At 42.7% G+C, this 27,949-nt stretch overlaps 1 protein-coding gene across 1 annotated transcript in view; it reads right to left on the bottom strand.

Moving 5' to 3' along the window:
• The window catches only part of syt1a (synaptotagmin Ia), a 42,851-nt gene that overhangs the window by 7,497 nt on the left and 7,405 nt on the right, over nt 1-27,949 (bottom strand). Inside the window, exons 2-6 of the mRNA XM_076296781.1 lie at nt 25,464-25,636; nt 21,615-21,731; nt 16,871-17,038; nt 15,108-15,275; nt 11,523-11,640 (exon numbers count right to left, since the gene is read on the bottom strand). Coding sequence (XP_076152896.1) covers nt 11,523-11,640; nt 15,108-15,275; nt 16,871-17,038; nt 21,615-21,731; nt 25,464-25,636 — 744 coding nt within the window. The remainder of the gene's footprint in view (nt 1-11,522; nt 11,641-15,107; nt 15,276-16,870; nt 17,039-21,614; nt 21,732-25,463; nt 25,637-27,949) is intronic.

The following is a 27,949-nucleotide window of genomic DNA, read 5'->3' on the forward strand; positions in this document are numbered from 1 at the left end:
ATGAAAAGTGGTTAATAGCATCTCTGACTGAAAATGTCTGAAATGGAACTATATTGAGATGGAACTACTGTGTATTGGTTTCAAAAACATATCCAGGAACATATAGAGCACAAAACACAATTCTTTTTTTCTCTCAAGGGTATAATATGACTGTGTAGTGTAGTGTAAGTGTAGTCAAACCTGTCAGTGAGTGAGTTCTTGCTTCACAACTAAATGCTTCAATCACCCCGCAGCACCTTTGCCTCCCGTGTGATACCAAAACCTCCAGTGATCAGCACGGTGTGAAAAATATTAATGAAGTCCCAATATCTCGAAAGATAAATTTGCACAGCGAAGAGAGTGACTGATGAAGCTGCTACTGAGTCCTGATGAACATGCTAATGAATCACATCACCCGAACGCAGCTCAGTGGAAACACACTTTGTCTCCCTTCAAAGCGCCGATAAGTCCAAAATGCAGAACACACACACACATACTGTACAGTACACACACACACACACACACACACACACACAAAAAAAATTGACTCAAGCCTGTTTTTATCAAAAAGAGTGAGGTGAGTCTACTCTAGAAAAAAATCACGACTCTCCACAGCGCTTTATGAAAAGCTATTAAGCAGAGTAAGGTGGACACAAAACCTAAAGGAAGTGAGTGGGCGAAATGGTGGCCTGTGGCGAAAGAAATCGACCGCGTGGGAAAGAGTAGAAAGGGGGTAAACTGGGTCTAAATCTGGGTTCGTCCCATTGTGAAGTCCGCGTGGACGGGCGGCAAGAGCCGATACTGCCCACTTTACCCTGCTAGTGCCAGCTTTTGTTTGGTGTAATTTTATGCCCTGCGTCTGTCGTCGGCTCCTGCGACAATAACACAAAGCGGTGCTAATCAGTGGGCATCGCTAGCTCTCTCACGTATGCCACTGGGTGATTGATGGGTATTGTTTTGCTCTTGACATCTCACGGTAATAGGTTACACTGAAGCATCACACTGTAATTGACTGACTCAAACTTTCACTGTTGTATTAGGGCTGTACTTGCACAACACGCTGTACTTTATACAAGGATTATTTAAAAGCACGCTGTACTTTAAATAAGGATTATTTAAAAGTAAGAATCTTTATCAACTTTTAAATGTGCTCAAAAATTAAATAATGTAACCAATGTATCAATAATGTACTATACGGTCTTACTTCAGATTATCATAACATTGCAGTATGCAAATTGCAGAGATTAAGTAAGAAAAAGTGCATATGAGCCCTAAATAAAATAACTGATATAACCATATTGTAATAATGTAATTGCAGACTGTCATTATTCATTATGTTGAATAATGTGTTCAAAGATTGAATGACAGAAATGTAATAATTATTGGCAAAAGTCATGACAGATGTTGCATCTTCCCATTTTTACCAAGGCTCTAACATTGAGACACACAGGCTGCTTCTCAGATGGCGTACTTCTGCACTTACAATACCTAATTTGAGTGCATGAGTGCATTCACACTGAAAATTCTGACGACATGAAGTGCCCTGCTAGTCCCCGGGTTGGTGCACTCATAACGATGAAAAAGCTGAGTTTGGAACGGTGGACACTTTTCACCCTCAACAGACGATACAAACAAATTATACATTTTCGAGCAGCATATGCTGCCATACAGAAAACGTCTTTTCAGGAAAAAAACGGCAAACTGCATTCTTCATATACTACAGTGGCATGGTTCCATAGTAGAATAGTCAGGTTGGTACTATAATGGTTGAGCAGCTGCAATCCTATATTTAGCAAAAATGGGACAGCATTTCATTCTCAAAACTCAAGAAACTACACAACATGAAGGTAAACATTCCCTTGTCCAAACTTTTACGAGACATATTGCTGGCATCAAATTCAAAATCAACATATATTTTCAAAAACCAATACAATTTCTGTTTCCTGTTTAGACTATTCATATGTTGTCTTTGCTCTACACAGTGTCTACATTTTACAGTGTCCACACTTTTCTGGATATAAGGTTGTACTACATGGGTACCACAATCGTCTACTGTGCAGCCAGGGAACACACATGAAGGGCAAATAGGAAACAGACAACTAACAGACAACTAATAGTGAACTAATAAATAACTAATAGACAACTAATACAACTAATAGTTTTTCTTTCTCAATCTTAAATGGGTTGGGTTAATTTACTTGACCATTGCTTCTGGGAGGCCTGGTCATTACAGCGCCCCCTGGTGGCTTGTTGAGTATACTACTCAAATGACTCGACCTGTTGGACCTCTAAGCACCTGTTTAAACAGTTTCCATTAATGATATGAAGAGTATACACTAATATATTGATACTTTGTCAATATGGTGCCAGTTAACACCAGTAAACACCAGGGATCCTGGGACAGCTGAACGTTTTTAACAATATTATCCAGAGGTAACATAAAACCCATAATTAGGCATTCCTCACTGACTGAGAAAAGCTTTTGTTTTGTGCCGAGACATGCACTACCAGCAATGTGGCTCTCCTTGACATTAAGACAAGAGAGGCATTTCTCAGACTTATTTCTAATTATATAGCTTTTAATGGAAATAGCCATCTCTTGTGTGCCAATGACTAATTAGTCTCGATAAACAGGACCTTCGGCAGAGAAAAGGACAAATTACAGCCCATCAATTACATGGTCATGCCCCTCACACACAACCCTATTACATATACCCCCCCCCCCCCACTTTCCTCTCCTCTTCAAATTCCAGCTGAGTCACAATGGCCATTGTGGTTAATTATTGGCATTATACATGCAGCCCATTACGCCTCTCATCAGATGGTAATGTAAGAGGAGACAGAAGAGGGATCCTCTCGGGGGCCAACATTCACTTGCTTTTTCAAAACTAAACTTTTTCTCACGGTGACTGGGAGCACCAGTCACAGTGACAGTGCAGATGCACAGTGCAATCTCTGAGGCTTTCGCTCAAGCATGGGAATCCTGTTGAATGGCAGAGCCATGTGTTTGGTGCTGTGGAACCTGAAGAAAAGTGATGTGCACATCAGAACTCAGCTTGTAGCCTTTCTCTAAGCAAAAGCAAAACTTTGAAAGAGATGATCAATTACAAAAGGGATGCTAATATTATTATGGTGTTTGTCTGGTACTCTGAAGATACATACTGTCAGGTGTTGACATTTCTGAATATGTCTGATTTAGAATGAAATATAGGTAATAAGGAATTAAAAACACTATTGAGTTCAGAGGTGGGTATGGATATGGAGAGAATGGATTTAGAGGCAAGTTAATCTTCAAACTCTGGCAGGGTATATGAATCAGCCTCTGAACTCATTCCTGAATAAGCACCACAACTATTTGGTGATGGAGAACTGTACCTTATCTCTCAAGGCCATCACTTTGAAAGCATGTAGCCATTCAATTGCTAATAATTAGGGCTGTCAATCGATTAAAAAATGTAATCTAATTAATTACATACTCTGTGATTAATTAATCTAAATTAATCGCATATATATTTTTTGCTGTGAAAGTATTTTAAATATTTAAATTCAAATGAATCATTGAATAATCAGCATTAGTGACATTAAAGTTCAAAAACTCTTTTATTACCATTTTCACTGTTCAAATAATTGCCATAATAACGTATGATATGACCTAATATACTGAGGAAATAAATTCAAAAGTGCTTCGGGAAGAGGTTTTTTTTCACATACAAGGAATTTCAGGCCACAGATATAACCTAGGGGACACAATGAAAATAAATTAACACTCCCCTCAATGTCAAAACTTATTTCTTTGCATTGATGTGCGACTATAGAGTTGATGAACTCCGGTGATATGCAAATTCCTTGCTGCAAACATTGCAGAGGACTTTATTTTCAACACTTTATTTTTTATGAACACCATCAAGCCGTTTTTAAAAAGTAAATGTTCCAATCTTCTCTCTCCTTCATTTTACAGTCTAATTTTTACTGACTAGAACGGTTCGGGGTCAAAGGTCATACAGAATCGATTAATCTGCACAAATTTTTTTAATCAGTTATTTTTTCTCAAATTAATTAATCGAAATTAATCAGTTATTTTGACAGCCCTACTAATAATAAACTTTCAATCCTGACCCTGACAGACAGAAAGAAACATGGACAACAAACTTGGCACATCTCTGAGTAATGTTGAAGGCTTGATTCAAGGCCCAAGACGTCGACGGAATCAAACACTAAACATAAAGATGGTAAACTCTACCACAGCGCTCGCCTACACTCTCCAATGTACTGTAGAAAAAGCATTCCGTTCCACTCTCTGCATGAACCAGTGAACCAAACTCAGGGAACCCCCCCCCCCCCCCCCACACACACACACACACACACACATACACACACACACACACACACACACATCTCTTAATGCAGTCTTTGTAGCCCACGGTGCTTGACCGTGGGCAAGTAAATGGGCTGGACCAGGATGGACGCAAATGGAGGCGAGAATATGGGAGTAAGAGCAAGGGGTTAGCATAACAAGGCTTGCAAGCAGTCTCTCTCTCTCTCTCTCTCTCTCTTTCTCTTTCTAGCTCTCTCTCTCTCTCTCTCTCTCTCTCTTTCTCTGCGACAGCTCGGAGAGAGCTGTGATGCTAATGGATCTCGCTCACCAGGCTGACAGATGAGGTAAAGCTCGCGCCACTTACTGCACAGCAGGTGGGCCTGGCTCCGAAAGGGGCCTGCCTGCCCACCCACCCCCCCCGCCTGCTCCGCTCTACTCCGCACTGCCCTGACTGGCTCCGGGAGAAACATCCAGAACAGGTGTAGGGAAATCACAGCCGGGGGGGGGGGGGGGACTGTAGTGAAGGGTGGCAGGATGCAGGTGGGTGCCAAGGGACAGGGGGAGGAAAGATGGATCATTATGGGGCAGGGGGGTTGAGGGAGAGAGACAGGTTGAATAAGAGAGAGTGATGGACCTCATGAAGAGAAAGTGTGGCCACTCATAAGTAATGTACTCTCTGTGAAGAGGAAGATTGTGTAAGAGAGAAAGACCTCAAAGAAAGGATGCAATCAGCAGTAAAATGAGACAAGAAGAGAACGACGAAGAATTCTGGAAAGAAATGACACAGCTCAGAAGACTACTCCGAGAATTGGGAGCTTTTGAAATCACCATCGCTTTATGTTTGTAGCATAAAGCATCGACCTAAACATCATGGGCATCTATTTCTGTTGCTAGATATTTTGCTATAGTGTTACTTGCCCATTGAGTGGTGTGTGTGTGTGTGTGTGTGTGTGTGTGTGTGAGTACTGTATGTATGTGTGTGTGCGTGTGTGTCTGTATGTGTATGTGTGTGTATGTATGTGTGTGTGCGTGTGTGTTTGTGTGTGTATGTACAGTATGTGTGTGTTTGTGTGTGTGCTTGTGTGTATACTCCTTGTTGTCACCAGCCTCCATGACTAAGGTGGGGCCACCCACGCATTCACAAACCCATCTCCCAGTGCTTCTGTTTCCACGCCTACGGGCATCTCCCCCGGCGACAGATTGGCCTCACAGGTGACGTGGCGCTCTGAGCGGCGAGCGGCTTTTACGCCCACCTGGGCTGTTTTCGCGGAATTGTGCACCTCTAGTTTGTCATCATGCATAAGGCTATGCGGTCTCTCCCATTAGCAGCACATCTCTGATGGAAATGGCTTCTGTTTGTGTTGTTGTCACATGGCATTCACTTCTGCACCTACCACTGCATAATACAAATATAAATATGTAAAAATACACAGCCTTCAGAAAATAAAATACCAGTTCAAACCTTGTATATTTGTACAGTGTGGGCAATTACGTATAGCCTAACTCATGTGGGGACATCTGTGTCATGTGTTTGTACCAAATCAGACACTCAGTCCATTATAAACCCAAGAGTACGTCATTACATTCTAATGAGATGAGATTAATTATGTGTTGCGGGAGTATTCTGTATGACATATTATTTCGGGTGCATGGTGTGTGTGTGTGTGTGTGTGTGTGTGTGTGTGTGTGTGTGTGTGTGTGTGTGTGTGTGTGTGTGTGCACCATGTGTGTCATGTCAGGTGCATGGTATGGTATACGTGCCTATATGGTACATTCATTCTTGGATATAACAGATGGGCTAACTGCATCAGAGCTATAGCGTCTACAAATAGAAAAGAACATGCCTGATGACATGAAAGGACAAATCAAAAGAAAGATCTGCACACTGTTCGTTGCTCCCATAAAATGTATCTTTTTGATTTTCATCTTCAAGTTTAGTTCTGATTGAGCACCTGAAAAAATCTTTGGCTGTGCGTACCCTGCTTTTGTTCTCTGATGACGTGAAATGACAGTGTCCTGCTCTACGATACGTATTACTGCATATTATTGATGAGTTAACTTAGTAATGCTAGAGTATGCTCTGTTATAGTAGTACCAGACGTGAGTGCTGTCAGGTGCATGGAACACTATATGGTGTAGGATCTATAACTGGCTTATGAATAGGTTAATATTATGAGTAGATACAGTATGTGCAGTGGGGGGAAAAAGACAGGCTTGGTCTTTTTTCAGAGAAAGAGATGATGGGAAAGGATAGTGATCAGTTGCCTCAGGGCTCTCAGCTTCACCTCAGAGCAGACTCCTTCCAGACACACTATTCACCAGAGAGACAGCCTCCAGCCAGAGGAGTGGAGAAACATCCAGAACAAACCTCTACAAATCCCCAGTGTTCAAGACCCCCCCCCCCCCCCTTTGAGTGTGTGTGTGTGTGTGTGTATATGTGTGCGTGTGTATGTGTGTGTGTGTGTGTGTGTGCAGGCGCATGTGTGGACTACTGCAAGGCATTATGTCTTCCATTCACAGTTGATGCATGTTCTTTATGTAAAGTGTGTGTAAATCAGGTTTCTCGGCCAAGTATACTTGCGTATACAAGGAATTTGGTCTCTGCATTCTTTATTTGTGTGAGAGGGTAGCTCAGAGCTGGTTTAGTGCAAGACAGAATGCCTAATAGTAGCTGGGAAGGAATATGTGAAAAATCATGAAGATTGGGCACTTCTGGATACGTTTTGGATTTTTGGCAGGGTGTTAGGTATAGGCCTAAGGTTTTAAAAAATCCATGGATACAAGTTGGGGTGGCCCCCCTAGTGGCAGTTATCCATAAAATCCAAAATGGCCCCCGGCGAAAAGAGAAAAGGTTATATCTCAGCTTTAGTCTTAAATTGTTGTATAATGTATTTTCTCTACTTTGTTTGATACAAGGAATCCAATTTTGATATGTTCTTCTTATTTGAAGTCCATTTAAATCTAGTATCATAGTCATATTTAGCTCATAAACTGTCAATATCTCTGAAAAAGTCACATTGAAATATTACTCAGGTCCCTAGACCCATATTTTACCTCCAAGGTATGCTTTTCTTTGTTGATTGGACAGGTCATTATCAATATAGTGTCAAAAATCACATGTTGTGACCAAAAGGACCATTGTTGAGGCCTTAAATAAACACAAATTCAGAACTATGCCACAGTGAAAAGTTACAGTATATTAGGCTTTTCACCATGTTAAGGATCAATATTATATTTTAGTCAAATAACACAAAAAAAAAACAATTCATACTTAAACCATAGACTTTGTAATGAGGAGACACAGCACTCTAAAAATCCTCCATAGAAATGCATGAGCTTAGTTTGTAACGGCAATATGGAAGTTGTCTAGGCAAATCATACCCCTTCCGCGGCAAAATGTTGACATGTGAATACATTGAGCCAATCATGTGCTGTGTTGTGAATACATTGAGCCAATAATGTGGTGTGTTGTGAAGACATCGTGCCAATCATGTGTTGTGATCTCACCGCTGGAGCAAGATTGGTGTCGTGAAGCCTTGCGCACGCGCATTTCTGCCGAAATGGATGCCCGATGAGTGCCCAAAAATCACATGTTGTGACCAAAAGGACCATTGTTGAGGCCTTAAATAAACACAGCTTCAGAACTATGCCACAGTGAAAAGTTATATTAGGCTTTTCACCATGTTAAGGGTCAATATTACATTTTAGTCAAATAACACAAAAAAATACACTGCACTATTTAAATACTTAAACATCATGTATTATTCAAAGATTTTTGGGTTCACTCTTCATCATTACAGCCTCCCTCACACTTGCACAATGTGGTACAGTAAAGTCCAGCTCAGTGGCACTTACAGTTGCCCATACAGGCAACCACACAGCCACAGTTGAGGAGGAGTGAGCATCCCTTGCTGGCATCTTCCAGATCTGTCCAATATGGTACCCAGACTTTGGTTCTATCATTCCATTCTCAACCCCACTCAGTGGGGTCTGGAAACTCTGGGGTTTTGGAGAGGGATTGCTTCCAGACAAAAACTGCAGTGTGCATAAGGCATGATGGGTCGGGGGGATTGAATCCAGGGACTTGAGGCCTCTCAGAGCTGTGGATTGGATTTGGTTCAGGGAAGGCATATAAAGATATTCCAATCCACCACATCTCAGAAATGCTGGGACCTCAAAAATGTCAAGCACTGCCCCTCTTCCACGCGTTCACATGATGTGACGTTGTATGGAATGGAAAAAAAAAGCATGGAATGCGTGGGCAGCTTACCCAGAAGTCACCGGCACCCTCATTCTGATCACCCAAGACCCAACCAGCCTCACACTGGAATCAATGCACATGCAAGTTCTCAAACGCTGGACTGTACTCATGTATAGTAAGAACTGCAGTGTCGAGTCAGTCAATGAAACCCGGAAGCAATTTTCACTCATGGCCTCAAATCCCTGGATTCAATCCCCCCGACCCATCATGCCTTATTTCAGCATGGAAAGTGTGCCCTGCACGCTGCAGCTTTTGTCTGGAAGCAGTCCCACTCTAGCCTTGTGAGACCATCCTGATCTCGCGAGTTTCAGATTTTCACTCGCAGATCAGTCTGGCATCTCTCCGATAAAGAAAATTTGGAGCAGTTCGCCAAACGAACGTCCAATCAGCGTTGATTTTGAAGCGGATTTAGTGTGACGCAACGAGAAGCTACCGTTCAATCTGAACAACATGGCGACTTCCACGGATGAGATGAGCATAGCTATCGCTGAAGTTTTATCCGAATATATTTTAGTATTCCTGGGGAAGCTAGGAGTCTCTGCAATGTAGCTGGGAGGAATGAAGGACACAGACATCCTCCACGGCCAATTCAAGTTAGTGTTTGGTAGCACTGAATCTTAGTTACTTAACGAAAAGGAATATGCTTTCTTCAGACGTGTAGCCTACCATGAAAACTTGGTGGGGGATTGTCGTTGATGAGGTTCATGTCACATACAAATAGTAAGTTTAGCTACTTATCTAACTTGTATGTTAAAAGATTGCTTTAGAAGAACGCTTCGTTTATCTGATTGGTTGATTTGGACCGACCAACATAGGTGGTGATAGACAGATGCTTTATCCAATCAGCTAACCAGTATTTTCGCCCCTTCTCCAACGGAAAGTTCCCAGATGGATATGCGGAGCAAATGCGAAGCGATCCATCTGGCGGAGTCAGGTTTTTTTTACTGAACATATAGATCATATTTTTAAAAGGGCAACCCAATTAAAGACTGTTTCTTTTAAGGAAACTTAACAGTTTTGATGTTAGTAGAGAGGTCCTGAGGATGGTCTATACCAGTCTGCTGGAAAGTGTCATCTCATACAACATCACATGCTGGTATGGGAATCTAGGGGCTAGAAGCTAAAGTAAACTCATAAAAATTATAAATATGGCTAGTAAAATCAAACTGAACCCCCAGAGGCAGCTGGTGGAACTGTACACAACACACACTAAGAGGAAAGCCCTACAGATAGTCCAGGATTTTTTTCATCCACTACATCACACTTTTGAAAGACTCCCTTCAGGAAGAAGATATAGAGTGCCTACATCAAGCAGAAACATTTTTAAGAAATCCTTTATACCATCATCTATTATTTTGCTAAATCAATATAATCTATGAGTTTTATGATTAACTGATTAACTTATATTATTTACTGCTTTTTTATTGACGTCAACCTCTTTTGCACATTTCCATGTCTCCATATGTACCTGCTGTGTAGACTTGCTTGTGTGTGCTATATGTTGTACCTGCGGTATAGTCTTTGTGTGTGTTTGCATTATGTTGTTGTTGTTGTACCTGCTGTGTAGTCTTTGTTTGTGTCTGCTTTATGATGTACCTGTTGTGTAGTCTTGCTTGTGTGTGTTACATGTTTGTGGGGCCAAAGATGAATTTCCACAGTAGTGGACAATACCTCTAATCTAATCTTAGTCCCTCTCTAAAACTCCAGAGTTCCCAGACCCCAGTGAGTGGGGTTGGGAATGGAATGACAAAACCAAAGTCTGGGTGCCATATTGGACAGATCTGGAAGATGCCAGCAAGGGATGCTCACTCCTCCTCAACTGTGGCTGTGTGGTTGCCTGTATGGGCAACTGTAAGTGCCACTGAGCTGGACTTTGCTGTACCACATTGTGCAAGTGTGAGGGAGGCTGTAATGATGAAGAGTGAAACCAAACATCTTTGAATAATACATGATGTTTAAGTATTTAAAGAGTGCAGTGTATTTTTTTGTGTTATTTTACTAAAATGTAATATTGACCCTTAACATGGTGAAAAGCCTAATATAACTTTTCACTGTGGCATAGTTCTGAAGCTGTGTTTATTTAAGGCCTCAACAATGGTCCTTTTGGTCACTCACATGTGATTTTTTTAAGTATATTTTTTGCCTTTATTTGTATAGGACAGTGAAGAGTGAGACAGGAACTAAGTGGAGGAGAGAGATGGGGTGGGACCGGGACATGACCGCAGGTCGGATTCGAACCTGGGTCCCTGTGGGCACTTGGACCCGTATATGGTATGAGCTCTGTAGCCTGTTGTGCCACAGCGCCCCCCACAACATGTGATTTTTGACACTATAGTGATAGTGACCTGTCCAATCAACAAAGAAAAGCATACCTTGGAGGTAAAAATATGGGTCTAGGACCTGAGTATTTCAATGTGACTTTTTCAGATATTGACAGTTTATGAGCTAATTATGGCTATAATACTACATGGAAATGGATTTAAAATAAGCAGAACATATCAAAATTGGATTCCTTGTATCAAACAAAGTAGAGAAAATACATTATACAACAATTTAAGACTAAAGGAAGCTGAGATATAACCTTTTCTCTTTTCGGCGGGGGCCATTTTGGATTTTATGGATAACTGCCACTAGGGGGGCCACCCCAACTTGTATCCATGGATTTTTAAAAACCTTAGGCCTATACCTACACCCTGCCAAAAATCAAAAACTTATCCAGAAGTGCCCAATTTTCATGAATTGCATCCTAGTTAGAGTGTTTGAATGTGTGGTTAAGTCACTCAATAACAACTGCAGAACAAAATGTTCAAAACAATAGGAGCTGTGTGTGTGTGTGTGTGTGTGTGTGTGTGTGTGTGAGTGTGTGTGTGTGTGTGTGTGTGTGTTTGTGTGTGTGTGTAACTAAGAGAGAGGGAGATACAGAGAAGTAGACAGCATATACTTGTGCAAACTCGATCGTTTGCTTACCTGACAAGCCTCCCACGTCCATCTTCTTCAGGTTCTTGGCTTCCAGGACGACGACGGTTAGCTTGCCAGCGGTGGGCACATAGCGCAGGGAGCAGCAGATGTCTCCCAGCCTCTCTTGCTAAAACACAGACACCAGAGGAAAGTAAGACTGGAGCTCCTAGAAATTAAAATGTAATTTATGTCAAAGTGACATCTTTATAGCTACAAACTAAGCCATGGAAAAGACAGCAGATGATCGGTTTGCATCTACCAAGAGAAATCATGTAACCACAGGACACAGGATTTAGATCTACAAGGTCAAAACTGTTTTCTGATTTTGATATGAAATATGACCTGTTCTTGATGTAAGATACAGGGAAATCCCACCAGTCTCTCTGTGTTATGTTTAAAACAATTCAGTTATCTCTTTGACAGACTTAAATATAGTCATAAACTTAATCAGTCCGAATCCAAGTCCAAGACAGACACAGAAAAACGTGCTCTACTCCCCCATCCAAATTCAATAAATAATCCACTTCATCAACAACTCAATATTTCCAGTGGATTACAGTTATTCCAATTCCAAAACAGGGGAAATGAATTGCAGGCAAATAAACTATGAAAACCACTTTTTCATGTCACTGGCTGACACAAGCTCTGAAGCACGGCAGTGTTCCTGACGCAGCCGGAACACACTCTCTCTCACACTAATTTTTAATGGTTTGTTCAAATGGTGACAGCTCGAGTGAAATTGGCAATTTGTAGGTCCGTTCGCTGCGAGGCCTCTGCGAAAATGAGCAGTGCAAGTGCCCGGGGCGGGAGCGGTGGAGTTGGAAGCCCTGCGTGAAATGACGGAGGGCCACAGAGCCGAACACGAGCGTTAGCCTGCGGCGAAGCGACCCGCACAAGTCACTGCCGACACGACAGCGGGCAACGGACAGCCTTGTAATTAACCTTTTACCTAAACAGTGAGGGACATGCTCTCGCTCACCCACACCAACACACCAACACACCAAATACACACACACACACACACACGCACTCATACATACACATAAACATATATGCATACACATACACACATACAGAAAGTCCACAGGAAAAAAAAGTGGGTTCCCTTGGCAACCCATGTTTAAATGCTATCCGCTATGACATTTACCATGAAAATTGAATCTCCTGAACCGCTGCTTTTGAAGTCACACTTTTATTAATAGGATGGAGCCGGTGCACCTTTCTGATTACATACCCTTGGCATGAGAGACAAATTACCCCTCCTCAGCCACAGACACAGACATAGCCTGGTCCCCAGCCATGTGACGTTAAAGTCAGGCACCTTCACACAGCCATGCTGCCAGTAGGGTAAAGAAAAAACAAAGGGACACGGCAGCACCTGCTTTCAGTGAGATCAGACCTCAGGTGGCGGAGAGAACCGGAATCCATGTAAGACGGGAGCTTTGTTGCGGAGAAAGAGGATTTCCAGCTGCTGTTCAAATCTTAGGGACGGTGAAGGGAAAGTCACGGACTGTCACAGAGTGTCACTGCATGACAGAGCCACATTTTGATGATGGCGAAAAGCTTTCTGTCGCACTCAGTGTTTGAGTCACTGATAAATACAGCTAAAGCAATGCTGTTATGACGTGTGAGAGAGATTCAGGTTTTATCCTGAAAGCACGTAGCTTTCCTTGTTGTTAGCTTATTCATAACTGCCAGTGCGGGGCTATCCCACTAATAAAGTCGTTACTTAAAACTGTTCCACTAACAAGGGTGTTGATTTGCGTGGGGTCCGAAGGACGTGTCCACACCAATATCAAATAATGACTGAAATGTCCCCACAATATTTAGGTCGAAACGGAAAAACGCGCCTCATGCAAAGGGTTAAAATAATTTCCCACTTCAGTACCGCCACCCAAAATACGTCTTTGAGACAGGTTTGTTTTTTGATTGACTTAGCTCGCTGTAGCCTATGCTGTCGATTAAAAGTTTTTGGCACACTTAGCTGCAAAGATCTTAGCTCTACAATCTTTGCTTGGCTGTGGATTTGAGGATGTCGGGCAAGAAAAGAAAGGCGGAGGACATCAGAAGCTAGTGTAGGCCTAAGTCATAATATTATGCGCTATTTCAAGGCATAGAAATGCCAGAAACTTCGTTTTTTGGTACACACTTAGTTGACAGTCATATATGTGTATAGCCTATTAAATGGACGTTGGAATCGACCAAATACCAGCTAGATCGCGATGGCATTTGTGTACTATGACAATGGTTACTACTAAGGAAAGGGAATGCATGCTTTTAACCAGCATTGCTATAAATATTTGCTGAAATGAATGAAAATGGCAAAAACACGAGGATGTCAGTGAAAACAAATGCATTTCTATGGGCTTGACGTGGTGGAGATAGAACATGAATGCAAAACATTGTTTCCAACCGTTTTCACACTCATAATGGTAATCGATTTGTTACTTTGTCAGATGACAGAAAAAGCAACCCAGCCGCTCCCCTTATCAGACAGCGGTGGTGTGGCAGGGTCACTCAGCAGCAGGTTTTTGAATAAGGACATGGTGGTTAATTGATTTTTTAGTGTTAGCTAGTTATAGGCTAGTTAGACCTAGTGAATACTACTGGTCTTCTTCGAGATTTGAGTCGTGCTATGTCACTGCTCATGACATCAATATTTTATTTATAAAGTGACAGAGGAACCCGGCCAGGTTGTTGCACAGATAGGGAAGATTCAGGGCTACAGTGTTCCTCAGATAGGGGAGATTCAGGGCTACAGTGTTCCTCAGATAGAGGAGATTCAGGGCTACAGTGTTCCTCAGATAGGGAAGATTCAGGGCTACAGGTACATTTTGACATGGTGTTTTGACTAAATGTTTTACTGCATATGCACCAGTAGGTAATGCATCAAAGCAAACGCATCATACATTATTTATTTATTTATTTATTTATTATTATTATTTTTTTTTTGGGGGGGGGGGGGCTGGGTAATGTCCCCACCAAAGCTCAGACCAAACCTACGCCCTTGTCCACTAATGTTTGGAAATGTCAAATATTTTTGTTGATGACTACACTGTGTACCAACCATCTGTTATTTTGAAAAATTGCAATCAAGTGGATCATGGCAGAGCATAATAAATGTACCTTAATTGTATCTATTTATTAGTACTATTTATCTAATGTTTCCCATAACAGTGTGTGACTAACCCTGTGCTGTATGTTGGAGTATCAACAGGTTTTAATTGGACATTTTATTCTATGCTCTTTTTAGATACACGCAGGTTTGTCACCATTAAACACATAATAGAAGTAAACAAATAAACAAAGTTTACAATTCAAGTTCATGATAATAGTCAATTGCCACGTTTATAATAATAAATAATAAATCATAATTTTAAGCCTAGTTAGTGGTGGCTTACATAAACAATAAGCCCCAACAGGGTGTAGTGTAGGCCTACAATCATTTTAGAACAGCTAAGGGCCGTTGTTAGGCACATCACGACACGGGTTAGCCAATTATGATCAGAGACCGAAGCTGTCCATTTGATAATTCAAAGTTGCCCAGGTGTCTGAAGGCTCAGTGGGTGTGTTGATCTAGTTAGGCGCTCTCACCTCTTCTTTCTCAGCCTTCTGGAGGTCCCTCCACTCCTCCGTTACGTGGCTGAAGTCCACCTTGTTCATGGGCACCTTCACGTCTCCGATGGCGTCATGCTTGGAGAAGCGGTCAAAGTCGTAGACAGTCATTATCAGCGTCTTTCCACCCAGCTCAGTGTAGGGAACCTAATGTGTGCGGAGAGAGAGAGAGAAAAAGAGAGAAAGAGGCATGTAAGATTCATGTACTGTAGGTTCTGGTAAACAAATACAGCCTGCTAAAACCCCTTCATCCCATCACTGTTCCGCTGGTAGTTCATATTTAAGCTATTGTCTTCCACTTGACCAAAAAACAAATCTGCGTCCAATGTTTTGTAGCACATTTTCTGAAGTCCAAATAATGTTTAAAGGGTGGAGTAGTTTGGGGCCAAGCTGGCACCAGTAACATCCCAAATCAAATTTGTTTCCAGGGCTCTCCTTTCACCACAGAGAATTGAAAAGCACGAGTGGAACAGTAAGGTGTGTGTGTGTGTGTGTTTACAGTTTGTGTGTGTGTATTTATGGTTTGTGTGTGTGTGTGTGTGTGTTTATGTGTAAGGGGGAGGGTGACTCTGCTTTCTGACATTTCATTCTTGATTGTCTCCAATTGAGCTGTTTTCCAGACAAAACTCATTACGTGGTGAGGACTTGTTGCGACATGGTGACAAACTGCTTGATTGGCCTGGAGGGAGATAAGACGCCTGGGTTGCTATTTTGTCCTTGACGTTATCACAATGACACTCCAGCTCCCCTCCATTTCAATAATGGAGCCACTTGTGCATCTCCAGCTGATGGCCCTGCCATACTAGGTCTGGTTTTGCACTGTCTTCGCTTTCTCACGAATTTTTGGATGACACACTCCAATCAAACTAAACTGCCTCTCTCGCTCTCTCCTCCACTGAAAACCATATTTTACAAGCGTCGTGACTGTGGGGATTCATGGATTTCATGTCACTGGCTGAGTGTCTGATGTTTCTTTTTCTTTCTTTAAAAACTAGAAAAGTTTGTTTCTCAAAGTGAAGCAAGATGTGATGCCAGGCGATGGGGTGCATGTTTATACCTTTGTTATTTTGTAAGTGTGTGTGTGTGTATGTGTTCTTGTGTGTTTGACAGGCAGTCTGTAACAAGGGTGGGTGGTTTTTGACAAAATCAAAGGATGTGGGAAAATTTAAAAAAGCTACCCAGGATGAATACTTAGTTCTGCCTTAAAGGGATGATATGAATTTAGCCTTTTCAAAAATGACAAGACAACATGGACATTAGCAAACTTTATATGCTAAAATGTTTCTGCTAAAGCTGAGCACTTATGAATTCATCACACACTTCCAAATCAAGAGGATGTTGGCAAGTGCTCATTTTAACTGATAATCACTCTCTGGAGGGATATAAAATTTATGATTAAGAAATAGCTGTAAAACTGCAGGGGCTGTGGCACCAATGCTTATTTCACGCAAACTACAAGTCCTTACAGAAGTACAACCTTGTAGGAAATAGAGCTAAATGCCTTCACTTGGACTGGTCTGAAATATTTAGTAGTTCATAGCCAGCAGGTTCCTGATGATGCCAGGCCTACTGGAATGTAAATGCTTTTTCAAATCATCTTTAACTTAGTCAAAACCAAACTCTATCTCACACTGAGATTAAAAGACGAGGCAAAGACACTGCAGCTAAGCTCTTTATGAAGGAAAAAAAAAAACCCTGAAACCTAATCTTGCTTGTCTTGTGTCTTGTAATTAGACTCTTACCTTGAAGGTGAACTGCTCGTTAAATGTGGGGTTCAGCGTCTTCCTGTGCACCTTGGTCTCAAACTTCTTCTTCTTGTCGGGCATCAGGTAGACCTTGACGTAGGGGTCTGACGTGCCCCCCATGTCCATGGCGGGCAGTTCGGCGGCCTGAATGATGCCTACTATGAGCTGGCAGTGGAGAGACAGAAGACAAAGGGCACGTAGTCAGCACGGGCGTGACCTTGCGCCAGCCTGCTCCAGACCCATCCATTAGCCCACCACCGCTCAGATACTCCGTGTATATTGGCCCTCCATTAGCCGAATAAGGATGCTCTTGGAAATTATTGTGTGCAGTAGGCCCATTAGGCTAAGGATCTGCCTGGGATGGCTCTCCCACAGAACAGAGAGAGAGGTTGGGGAGAGGGAGCGCATTATTAGCTAAAATAAAAAAAAAGACTGGGCTCATACAGATTCAGCTTTGCAGTCTGCCTTCATAGAAGACTGAATAGAATCTTTTTTTCTTTTGCTTTGTAAACAACCTAATGGGTGTAGATCACCTTATGATAGAAATAGAATTTATTGTTTATACATGTCATTTACAATATCTAAGCTGTTATTCACTGTAAGTAATCCAAACACATATTCAACAATCTTAAAAGGCATAAATAAAACCAGTCATATCCTATCATATTAGGTCAGTATATTTCTATTAAACTAGTTCTATCTCCATAGATGTCTCAAGCCTGATCTATCACTTCTCCAACTTCATACTGGCTCTAATAGAAAACACAATAACATGGATGTGGTTTCCCCATGTTCAGACAAATGACATGGGGTGTCTTCACAACCCAGAGGGAGTTCAATTCAAGGTGGTGATTGGGGTTACTTGAGGTCAAGCATGTGGCTAAAACAAGAGACCCTCCCCCCACCCCACAACATCCCTTCTTTCTCTTCCACTCCGCATCAGGGCTGATAATTGATAACCAGATGGGGAGGCCTGCAAGGCTGATTGACCTGTCAGTCAGAGCAGGCCCTCAGTGGCCTCTCGTGGCTGGCCTAGTCAGTCAATCAAGGCCCCATCAGTCAGCCGTCGGCAGGCGGTCTGGAGGGCGACCAAGCCGCTCGGCCGTGGAGCTCTCCAGCTGTCAGAGGCGCAGGAAAGGGGCAGGGAGGTTTGGACAGTGGGTCGACGAAGGGGTGTGGGGGTAGTTGATGTGCCACAACAATGCCAAGGTTGCTGAAGCCAAAAATGCAAAAGTGAGTGGCCAGAGGCAAAAGCATTGTTAGTATGATGCCGTTCATATAACACTGACTGAAAGAGTAAGTGCTCTTATTCCATATGTTGAAGGGTGCAACAGATCTTGTGTAATAGCTGGATCTAAAAAAACTGTGAGTTAGTGGTGGGCTTTATGGTTTGGAAGAGAGAGTTTTGTTGTTGTTGTTGTTGTTGTCCACAAGAAAACACTGATATGAGGATGACTGTAAGACAATATGGCAACACGGAGCACAAGACAACATCTATCTCACACAAGCTGCATCTTGACGACAGACAAAACACATCAAATCCACCAAAACAAGACAAGACACTCCAGACAAAACACAAACAATGACCTCCAGACACCAGACACAACTCACAGAAGCCAGAGTTCACTCACAGGTACTCCACAGACATGGACAATAGAAAGTGTAAAAATGGTGTGTGCACTGAAGGTAGCAAACAACATTCTCAAAGCATTACTGTTGTGCTGTTGCTCTCACTACTTTTAGAAAAAAACAAATCTCAACAAAAAAAACACTCTTTTTACATTTAAGTTAAATGTACATTGCATTGAGAAAACCAATGCCCATTTTTTATAATGCAGCTTTATTGAAAACAACAGATACAAAGGCTCAAACATTCAATCCTGTCATAAACTCTATGGTCCACTGAGGACACTTGGACACTGAGGACGAGGGCTCGGCCACACCGGAGTGTAACTATTCCCCCTGACGTGTTGTCTGTTAGAATTTCCCGGCGAGGTTTAACTCATGGCTAAATGTCATCTCACCTGCCACGCGGTGTCACAGAGAATTTAGTGTGAACCTAAGCCAGCATGGCCTCCTCTCCCTATCCCATAGGCCAACACAGCGGAGCAGACACCAATTTGGCGACAGCTGGCTGAGTTCTCTGACAAACAAACCTGTTTGAGGTGACAAAAATAGTGCTGACGGAAAAAAAACAAAAAAAAACAACAACAGTCCGTGTTGATGTGGCAGGTTTTATTTAAAAAAAAGGGAGAAACTTTGCCGTGACACCTGCACAAGGGATTTTCACTTCAGGAAACTTATTGATGGAGACTGGGATCAAATGTCTGGTGTGTGTAGGGTTTTTTTTCCCTCTCTGCCAGGGTGCTGCATGTCACGGCTCTGGTTCTGTTCAAAGCGAGGCAGGCTGTCAGTGGAAGTACATTGCAGTGCAAAGGTCCCAGCAGTAGTTTGAATGCACAGGGCGGCTGCCTGCTCTCACTAAGGTCTCTGTGGACAAAGGCTGAAGGCAGGAGGGCAGTTCTTACAGTAATGGATGCAGAAGGACTATTAGTGCATATGCTGAACTCAAAAGGGAATAAGAATACTGGGATATCAAAGTGGATACTAGAGAGGAGAGAGAGAGAGAGAGAGAGAGAGAGAGAGAGAGAGAGAGCCTCTCTTTTTTCTCCTTGTCTACGACATTTTTCCCCCTCTATCTAATATCCTATCCTCCTTGAATGGGCACGGAGCTCTGAATAGAAAGATTAATATGTTAACTCTCTTCAGCCACTCTTCCACCCACTGAGAAACCACAGATTACACCCTCACAAATTTAAGACCATGGGCAAATTTCATACGAGACGGAGGATGGAAAAAGAGGGAAAGAGTGCTAGAGAGAGAGAGAGAGAGAAAATGAAAGACAGATAGAGAAAGAAGGTCCATAAACAACTAGTGAGAGAGAGAGCAGAGGCCTAGAGACAGCTAGTTAGTGCAACAGAGTTTGAATACAGAGTGAAAGAGAGAGAAAGAGAGATAGAGACAGAGACAAAAAGGGAGAAAGAGACTGTCTCTGTTGAATGTCTCGCTTTGCTAGGCTGGAAAGGGCAGATTACCTTTAAACAAAAGCCCATGGCTTACTCCTGGCTCTCCAAGACCTCTGTGCTAAGGGTGGGAGAAGGGGCTGCCCAACAACCTCCAGTGCCACTCGGCCTGAAATCCGCCTGACCCAGAGTCAGGCCTATTCATCGTGACTTAACCGCTCCGGCCCGCAAGGAACACAGGGACTTGGCGGGGGCTACGTCGGCTCACCGCTGTGCCTGTTATTGAGCCGAAAGTGGGTCAGCTTGATAGTGCTTTGAAATGGCTCGCTTTATTCCTCTTCCCCTTCCTCCTCCTTTGTGGTCATTTCACCTAGAGCTACATCATTGTTTGCCAGCCGTGTTTTTTTTGCTGTAATGTCAGAGCACAGTAGCCTCTCTCCTGTGACCTATTCCACTATGTAGACCCTGCATCCCAATGTCTGCTCACATGAGTCTTCACATTTTAATCTAATGTCAGGAGATTATGGTGCTACCACAAGATAATAATGAATGTCTTTTATTGTCCTCAAGCTCTTGTTAATAGGTGGGTATTGACTGTTGGTAGGGGCAAACCCTGAGGGGGTAGGGGGAGCATTTGAGCATGAAAAAGAACTTGTCCCGTCCGTTCTCCGAACGTTTTTCTCGCTGGCAGAGCGAGCGAGTGTGCGGAGGATATAAAAAGGCTGACATTTTCTCGGAGGGGCTGTGATGTGTCTGATGGGGTGCGAGTGGATAATCTCAGCCTGTCAGGTCTGTTTATGGCGGCCTGGGCGAAGCAGCTCCACTCGCAAGCTTCCTCCTCGATCTGTCAGCGAACATCTGCCCACGGGAAGTTTCATCCGCCACCGCACCAAAGCACACAGCTTTAAGGAGTGAGAAGGCAACTGTGCTGTGTGTACGTGTAGCAGAGAGGCATCAACGAAGAAAGGCAAAAGGCACCTTCAATGAGGCTTCCCTATTCCAAAGGCTGGTCTTCCACAGGGATGACAGGATGGAGATGCCAACAAATGCAACTCTTTACATTATGGTTCACTGTACAGTCATAAGGCGATGTAATAATTAACCTGATATACCAGTAGGAATCTTAGAGGTAAATGAAGTTTATTGTTTCTGTATAACTAGTATGACTAATAAATTGTGTTAATGAAATTCAAGCATTTGACACTACTACCATTACTGAATTAATGTTGAAAAGGAAAAAAAAACATTTGCATTTAAAAACACTGAGTGATACTGAGGGCTACAGCAAATACAGAATGTTTTGTGCTGCATGGGATCAATGTCAGTTAGTGAGGGTGTGGTGGAGCATTGGCACCATCACCACCTGACACTCGGTCGACCAAGGTTCCATTATCGAATCTGCCGATGCGAGTCTGTGTTGCTTAAAAGCGTCTGCCGCATAGTGGACCACTTTAAGTTTACAGCTCAGGTGTAAAGCATTACCAAGAAAATAATCCCATTTGAAGTCATAGTGTAACAGTAACAAAGCATACTGAGAAATGATGTGTGCTACCTTCATGGACATTGTGAATTATGGACATGAAGACAAGACGATCCATCAGAAACGACAAGAGACCATACTTACGGGTAAAAAAAGAGGGGAACTCTTTATTTTTTGTCAAACGGTTCGAACACTACGGACACACAGTGAGGACGTTTTGCGCAGGGCAGAGCCTTACCGTATTCTCTGTGAAATTGTAATCCAAGGAGTATTGCAATTTGCCCAGTTTCTCCTCCTCCTTGGGCTCGGCCTCTTTCTCCGTATCCGTCAGCCCTGTCTCGGCATCATCCTCATCCTTCAAGGCCTGAAGGAAACACCCACCAACAGTCAGTGTCTCCCGCTCGACCATCACAGCAGACGGCCACGGTTCGGCCTGGGGCGGGGGGACTTCCCCAGGCAGCCCGTACCTGAAAAGCTGGTTCTCTTTTGTTTTTTTGTTTGTTTGTTTTGTTTAGGGGGTAAAGGGGGTAGCAAGCACTAAAGAAACACCACAGCAGTTAAAACACCATGACATGCTCAGTGATGCACTAGCCACGGGCCAGAAACCCCCCCTCCCCACCTTCCCCGATGCAATCAGTCAATCAATCAATCATTCAGTCAGTCAATCAATAGATTATTCATTCAGTCAATTAATCCATGAGTAGTTTTTTTTAAATCTGGTTTGAGGAAGGGATAGGTCCCATTATGAAAGCAGAGAAATGGTATTATTGATGCCATATTTAAAAGACAAAAAGAATCATCTGGAATGTAAAAGTGAGAGAAGAATGGGAGAGGATGGCAAGAGAGAGAAAAAAGAGAAAGAAAAAAAAGGGAGAGTACAGTACAGTACAAGAATGGAGAGAGAATGGGAGACAGAGATAAAACTAGAGACAGACATTGTGAGAGACAGATATGTTTCAATGAAAGAGAGAAAAAGATAAAGAGAGAGTGAAAGTGAGAAATAGAGAGAGGACAATTCCCTTTATGCCAGTACAAGCAGATCAGTCCCTGGCAGAAGCAAACCAGAAGGGAACTGCCGGAGATGGTGAGCGACAGACAGACAGAGACACAGAGAAATCCCCTGACCTAGTCTCAACATCAGGGGGAGAGGCAAGAGTGCTGGTGGTGGTTGTGTTGGTGGGTGGGACAGAAAGTAGGGAGTTGTGGTGGGTGGGGGGGGGGGGGTGTGTGGAGGTGGTGGTGGTGGTGGTGGTTGAAGAGGGGTGTGGGGGGCTTATATCTCTGATTACTGGATCAGCATGCGATTTGACGAGCTTCTCAAGTTCATTCACCGTGAAAGTTGCCTCTTTTTTTTTTTGGTTTCATAACGTCAAACGCTCTCATCAGTCGACATGCAAAAGAGGGCATTCATTCTCAACGCGTCGCAAAGAGAGAAAACAAACTAAGTGCTGTGTTTTGTCTCGTGGGTTTCTCCCCCACCCCACCCCCCCTCTCATTCTCAATGGCATGTCCATTAACACACCTCCCCACACTCAGTATACAGTGGCATAATCATGACCCTCAGCTGCCCATGGGACCGCAACGCGGATGGAAGCTAGAAGCATCATGCCAGCGGAAGGTGTCAGGGGGCAGGGGTTAGGGGGTTTCGTCAGAGAGGGGGTTGTAATGTGGATGGGGTCTGACCTATTAGTCGTTTGGGTTACTGGTGTGAAAGCAGAAGACCGAACGAAATTGATTTCTTTTCTTCATCACCCACAGCACACCTGGATCCCACTGATGACAAGCAATTGGTTTATTCTAGTTAAATGTCCTCTGTTATCAAAGAATCATCAAAGTGGCAGGTAATGAAGCAGAAGTGAGCTAGATAATTGCCCAGCGTGAAATGTCCTATGAAACAAAGTCTTTTAAGGAGCTTGGTAGTGTGCTATACTTTTTTTTTAAACAAAATCAATTTAATTACTGAATCAGACACGTAAAATAAGTTTTTAAGCAATCTATTTCTTTCACTTCCTCAGGCTGAGGTCAACTCAGCTCAAGCTCCTTGAAAAAAAACTGTGTTTGTCAAGTTGAGTAAAATTACTTTTTCAGTACAATTTCCCTTCCGAGGCTGAGATGAATTATTTCATTTGTGACTCAGCTTCAGTTTTGCTTGTCATCACAATCACCCAGGATATTTTTTTCCCATGGACATTTTAATCATGATGAAATGTATTTTATTTCATTTTTTATTTCTGTAATATTCCCATTCCAAAAACTTTGGTGTGGGGTGATTTTGAAAGGAGAAATCAATGTGGTTCAACCTTGTAAAAGCGCACCCTGTGCAATTTTTCCTTTCAGTTTGTGTATATATATGTGCATATTGCAGACCTACGCACATATATATTGTAGATATACATGTACTTTATGCATAGTTACATATATTTGGCTCTACAGGAGTAAGTTGTTTGTCAAGAGGCTTTTAAGAAAAGTCAGAGTAGCAGGCTTAAGAAGATCCAACAGCAATTGGGAACCTACCGCCAGTGCCAATCCCGCACAGTCATCAGAAAAAACACAGATAAGGAGGACATAGAAGGAAGAAACACAAATTAAAACAACCACACACAGACGTTTAACACATGATTCTGGGCACACCAGGAGAAATGACTGCGGTGGAGTCCATAACTCCACGTCTAGCATACTAAAGCTAAGGCAATTTTTGTGTTGTGAGTCAGTGTCTGTCTCACTGATTAAGCTATTGGTGGTATCTGCATGCAGACTTGAGTGTGTCTTGCTAGGTTCTGTTGTCATTGCTATGCTTCATAGGTTGCCTCAGGACAAGATTTCATTTTAGTGAGGCTTGCAAATGTCCCCTGAGGGAGATGCTTTCTGAGAGGGGATTTTCAGTTGTACCAAAAATAGTGGGTACAAAAGAATTTCAAACCTAATCTAATAATTTACAACTACATGATTTAAACTTCATCATTAGAGTCTTACTGGCATTTGGAGGACCAACTTAATGACCAAACTACTGGGTCAGTTCCCTCAATGCAGGCCTTTACTACACGTGTATACTTCATGTTTTGCTTAGTTTGCCAAATTTGTCCAAATCTAAGGGGAAGTAATGGCTTCTTCTAAGTCCAAATCTATGGGGAAGTAATGGCTTCTTCTAACTCTGAAGGTGTCGTCTTAGCCCTGTGGCTGTCAGAGGGAGTGGGAGGTGTTAGCCTTTCATTTACAGCTCCGGCCCATGGCCTTGAGCTTATGAGCCGAGTGTTGGATCCTGCTTCTCCCCAATCAATGGCTCTAATTTAGGATGTGATCGTGGTTGGCACGGACTCAAAAAGAGTGCCCGTACTCTGGAAATTACATTACATTACATTACATTACATTACATTTGGCTGACGCATTTTTAACCAAAGCGACTAAAATTAAACAGACTTTGGTCAATTACTCAGTCCAAAGTGTGGTAGGCACTGCGAGGCCTATTAATGCAATTACTAAGCTAACAAGGGTTAAAGTGCTCCATGTTGCATATCATTTTCGGGGGGTTGTATTTGAGAGAGAAAGAGAGAAAGAAAAAGAGGGCAAGAGAGATGAATTAATATGCTGTCTCAGAGTAATTGAGCTAACGTCATTTCTCTGGGTTGATACCACGTCATTACATAACACAATATAATCAGAACTTTTAAACGAAAATTGCTCTTTGAGCAAAAAGAAAATAAGAAGGAAAAAAAAGACAACCCAAAAAGCAAAGAGTGGTAACTATAATACTTTCTGGGCTGATTACAAGGGTCTTTCCCCCATTTTAGTCCTGCAATAAGAGTCAGGGGTGAAGTATCGCATTCATCAAGTCATGTGTCCCAGCCCACCCACCCACAATGGATGTTTTTAAGCATTATACATGTTCATAGAGTGTATATAAACTTATATAAGATAGACTATAGGCAGAGAAAAGGTTGCATATTGTGTATTTTTGTCTTGTTCTATGAAATACAATTTAAATTAGTAAATAGTCATAAGTAATAAATCATTACATGTTTGAACATCGCAATATCAGCAATGAATTAATAAGCAAGTGAAAAGACAACAGCAGTAACAAAGTTTTTACCTCGGTTTTCGCACCGTCTATGACATCTTTCATGTTGATGGCATTCTTGCCCTTGTCTTTGCCCTTCTTGCCCTTCTTCTTCTTGAAAATCCACTTTTTGCAAACGCAAAAACAGCAGGACAACACCAGCACCACAGCGACAAACGCAATAGCCACAATGGCCCATGATGGCACTGGAGAGACAGAGAAAGATGACATCTGTAAAACATCTGGATAGCAGTGTGTACATGAGCATACTCAAGCAAATAGGCTTTTACATTGTTTTGTAATGCTCCGATACACTGAATAAGGATGAAGGTTTAAAATCTGGTTAGGTGAATTTGCAACCACAGAAAGACTGTGGATGTGATATATATGTGGCCAAGCAGACACTGAAACATCCTGTTCTGGGCAGTCAAGTGAAATGTGCTTAAATGTCATTCATTCAGAAAGTTTTAGATAACGGAAACAATTACGATTATCACCTGGGTGCTCAACTCATTTGGTCAGATAACAAAATCACTTTAATGTATTTAAGAGGGTTAAGAGTGCTGCAGAGAGAGAGAGAGAGAGAGAGAGAGAGAGAGAGAGAGAGAGAGAGAGAGAGAGAGAGAGATCAGATAGCTACCCAGGATCATGGTTTTAAGCCACCAAGAGGCCTTGAGTCTTACATAAAGCTATCTAAGCATCCAAGGCAGAATCATCTCAGTAAAATGCTACTGCATGCTCTAGAATCACTCCAGTAAAATGCTGCTAAAGATTTCAGAACCTACTGTAGACTGTTCAAGTGAGGGGTATATCTGTCAAGATATATCTCCTCATCTGTGCCAAAAGAAACACTGCCAATAAGTTATGTATGTCATCCATCTCCAAGGGTTCCAGGTGCAGATGGATCAAAACCAGGCATCCTCTGCTAGCTGGGAGCCCCAATGACTACAAATCCTGAGCAAACACATCAATCTTTGATTTGCCGTGATGTGGAGCTGTAGACTAGATACCATGTGAGGTTCTAGCTTCCTAAATGTATCACTGTACTATGGTCGCATTGAACAACTAAACAATGGTTATAGCACAACAAAGCTTATGGATTATGCAAGACGGGCCTCTAACACAGAGCATATTGTGTAAATGCAATGCAGCATGACAAATACCAACAGTGTATGAGGATATCCTTACAGATAATTTGTACTTACAGAAGTATGTGCATTAAAAAGAGACAGGCCAATTCAATGAAGGCTAAAAGAAGCTTGCTGTCAAACCCTCACTAAACAACAGGAGCTCACCTGAGAAAACCCAGATGAACAAAACATGGATGCCAAACAAAAAAGCGGGCAACTGGGGGCTGGGGAGGTAAAGGCAATCCAGTAATTACATGCTCCACTTCCATCCCTACCACCATCCCCACGCAAAACAACAACCCACCCCATCACCACTTCCCAGTCAGAGGCAATAATGAGGACTCCGGATCCATGGCGGCAGCTCAGTCCTCCGAAACCAGAGGCGTAATTATGGATTCCACGTGCAAGACATCAAACACCTGGCAACCAACGCCTCCACTCAATGGCACGGTGCGCAAAACACACTCTCAGTCAGACAGAAAGCCAACCCCTTCACCATCACCATCACTGCCACAGCAGAATCCCTGTTCTCCAGTTTGTCTGTTATCTAAATGAAACCCGTGTCCAAGGACAGAGCTCCAGATGACTAGGGAACAGAGCTATGGCAGGAGTCCAAACCCTATCTTTTCAGTGTCTAAGGTGACATTTTGCTATCCCACAGCCTTGGTGTGTTGGTAAGGTATTGGCAAGGTATTTTCTCTCTGTCTCCTCATCTCCCCTTTGTGTGTATGTGTGTGTGTGTGTGTGTGTGTGTGTGTGTGTGTGTGTGTGTGTGTGTGTGTGTTTGTGTGTGTATGTGTCTTCACTTTGAGGACTTTATATCTGTATTGTATGAAAAAGAAATGTCAAAGAGACATTGAAAGAGAGAAAAATTGGCAATAGGTTAGTATCTCTCCAAGAAGTTTCAAGCTGTTGGCATTGGCTGCATCTCCCTTACCCAAGTCCAGAGGGACAGAATAAGAGACAAAGAGAAGTGTGTGTGTGTGTGTAGGGGGGGGGGGGGGGCGGTGGGTTGTGGAGAAATCAATGGTCTGTTGACAAAATCGATAAGCTCTCTCCTCCGAGGAAAAACAGTGAGTGATGCTCTAAAATAACTTTGGGATCTTTCAGCCCTCAGCCTCGCCCAGGCCCAAGCTCAGTAGGGTGTTAATGGAAGTGACACTCCTCGGTGCTCTCCTCTCCTCTTCTCTCTATAATGCCCCCACCACCCCAACGAGAGAAAAAAAAAAACCTTTCCAATTTGTGGGAGAAATTTAGTGTTTACTGCTCACGGACACACACTCTCTGGTGGAGGACAGTGCTGTGCCAGCAGGCATTTATCATGAGCTGGGACAATTCAGAGTAGAAGGTGGGGTTCTAGCAAAGCTGGGGAAAAAAAGAAAAAAAAAA

The sequence above is a fragment of the Alosa pseudoharengus genome, unplaced genomic scaffold (assembly GCF_046254945.1).
Source record: "Alosa pseudoharengus isolate Yale_2024_CS ecotype anadromous, Long Island Sound unplaced genomic scaffold, YU_APseudo_1.1 YU_APseudo_1.1_scf_20, whole genome shotgun sequence".
NCBI lineage: Eukaryota > Metazoa > Chordata > Actinopteri > Clupeiformes > Clupeidae > Alosa > Alosa pseudoharengus.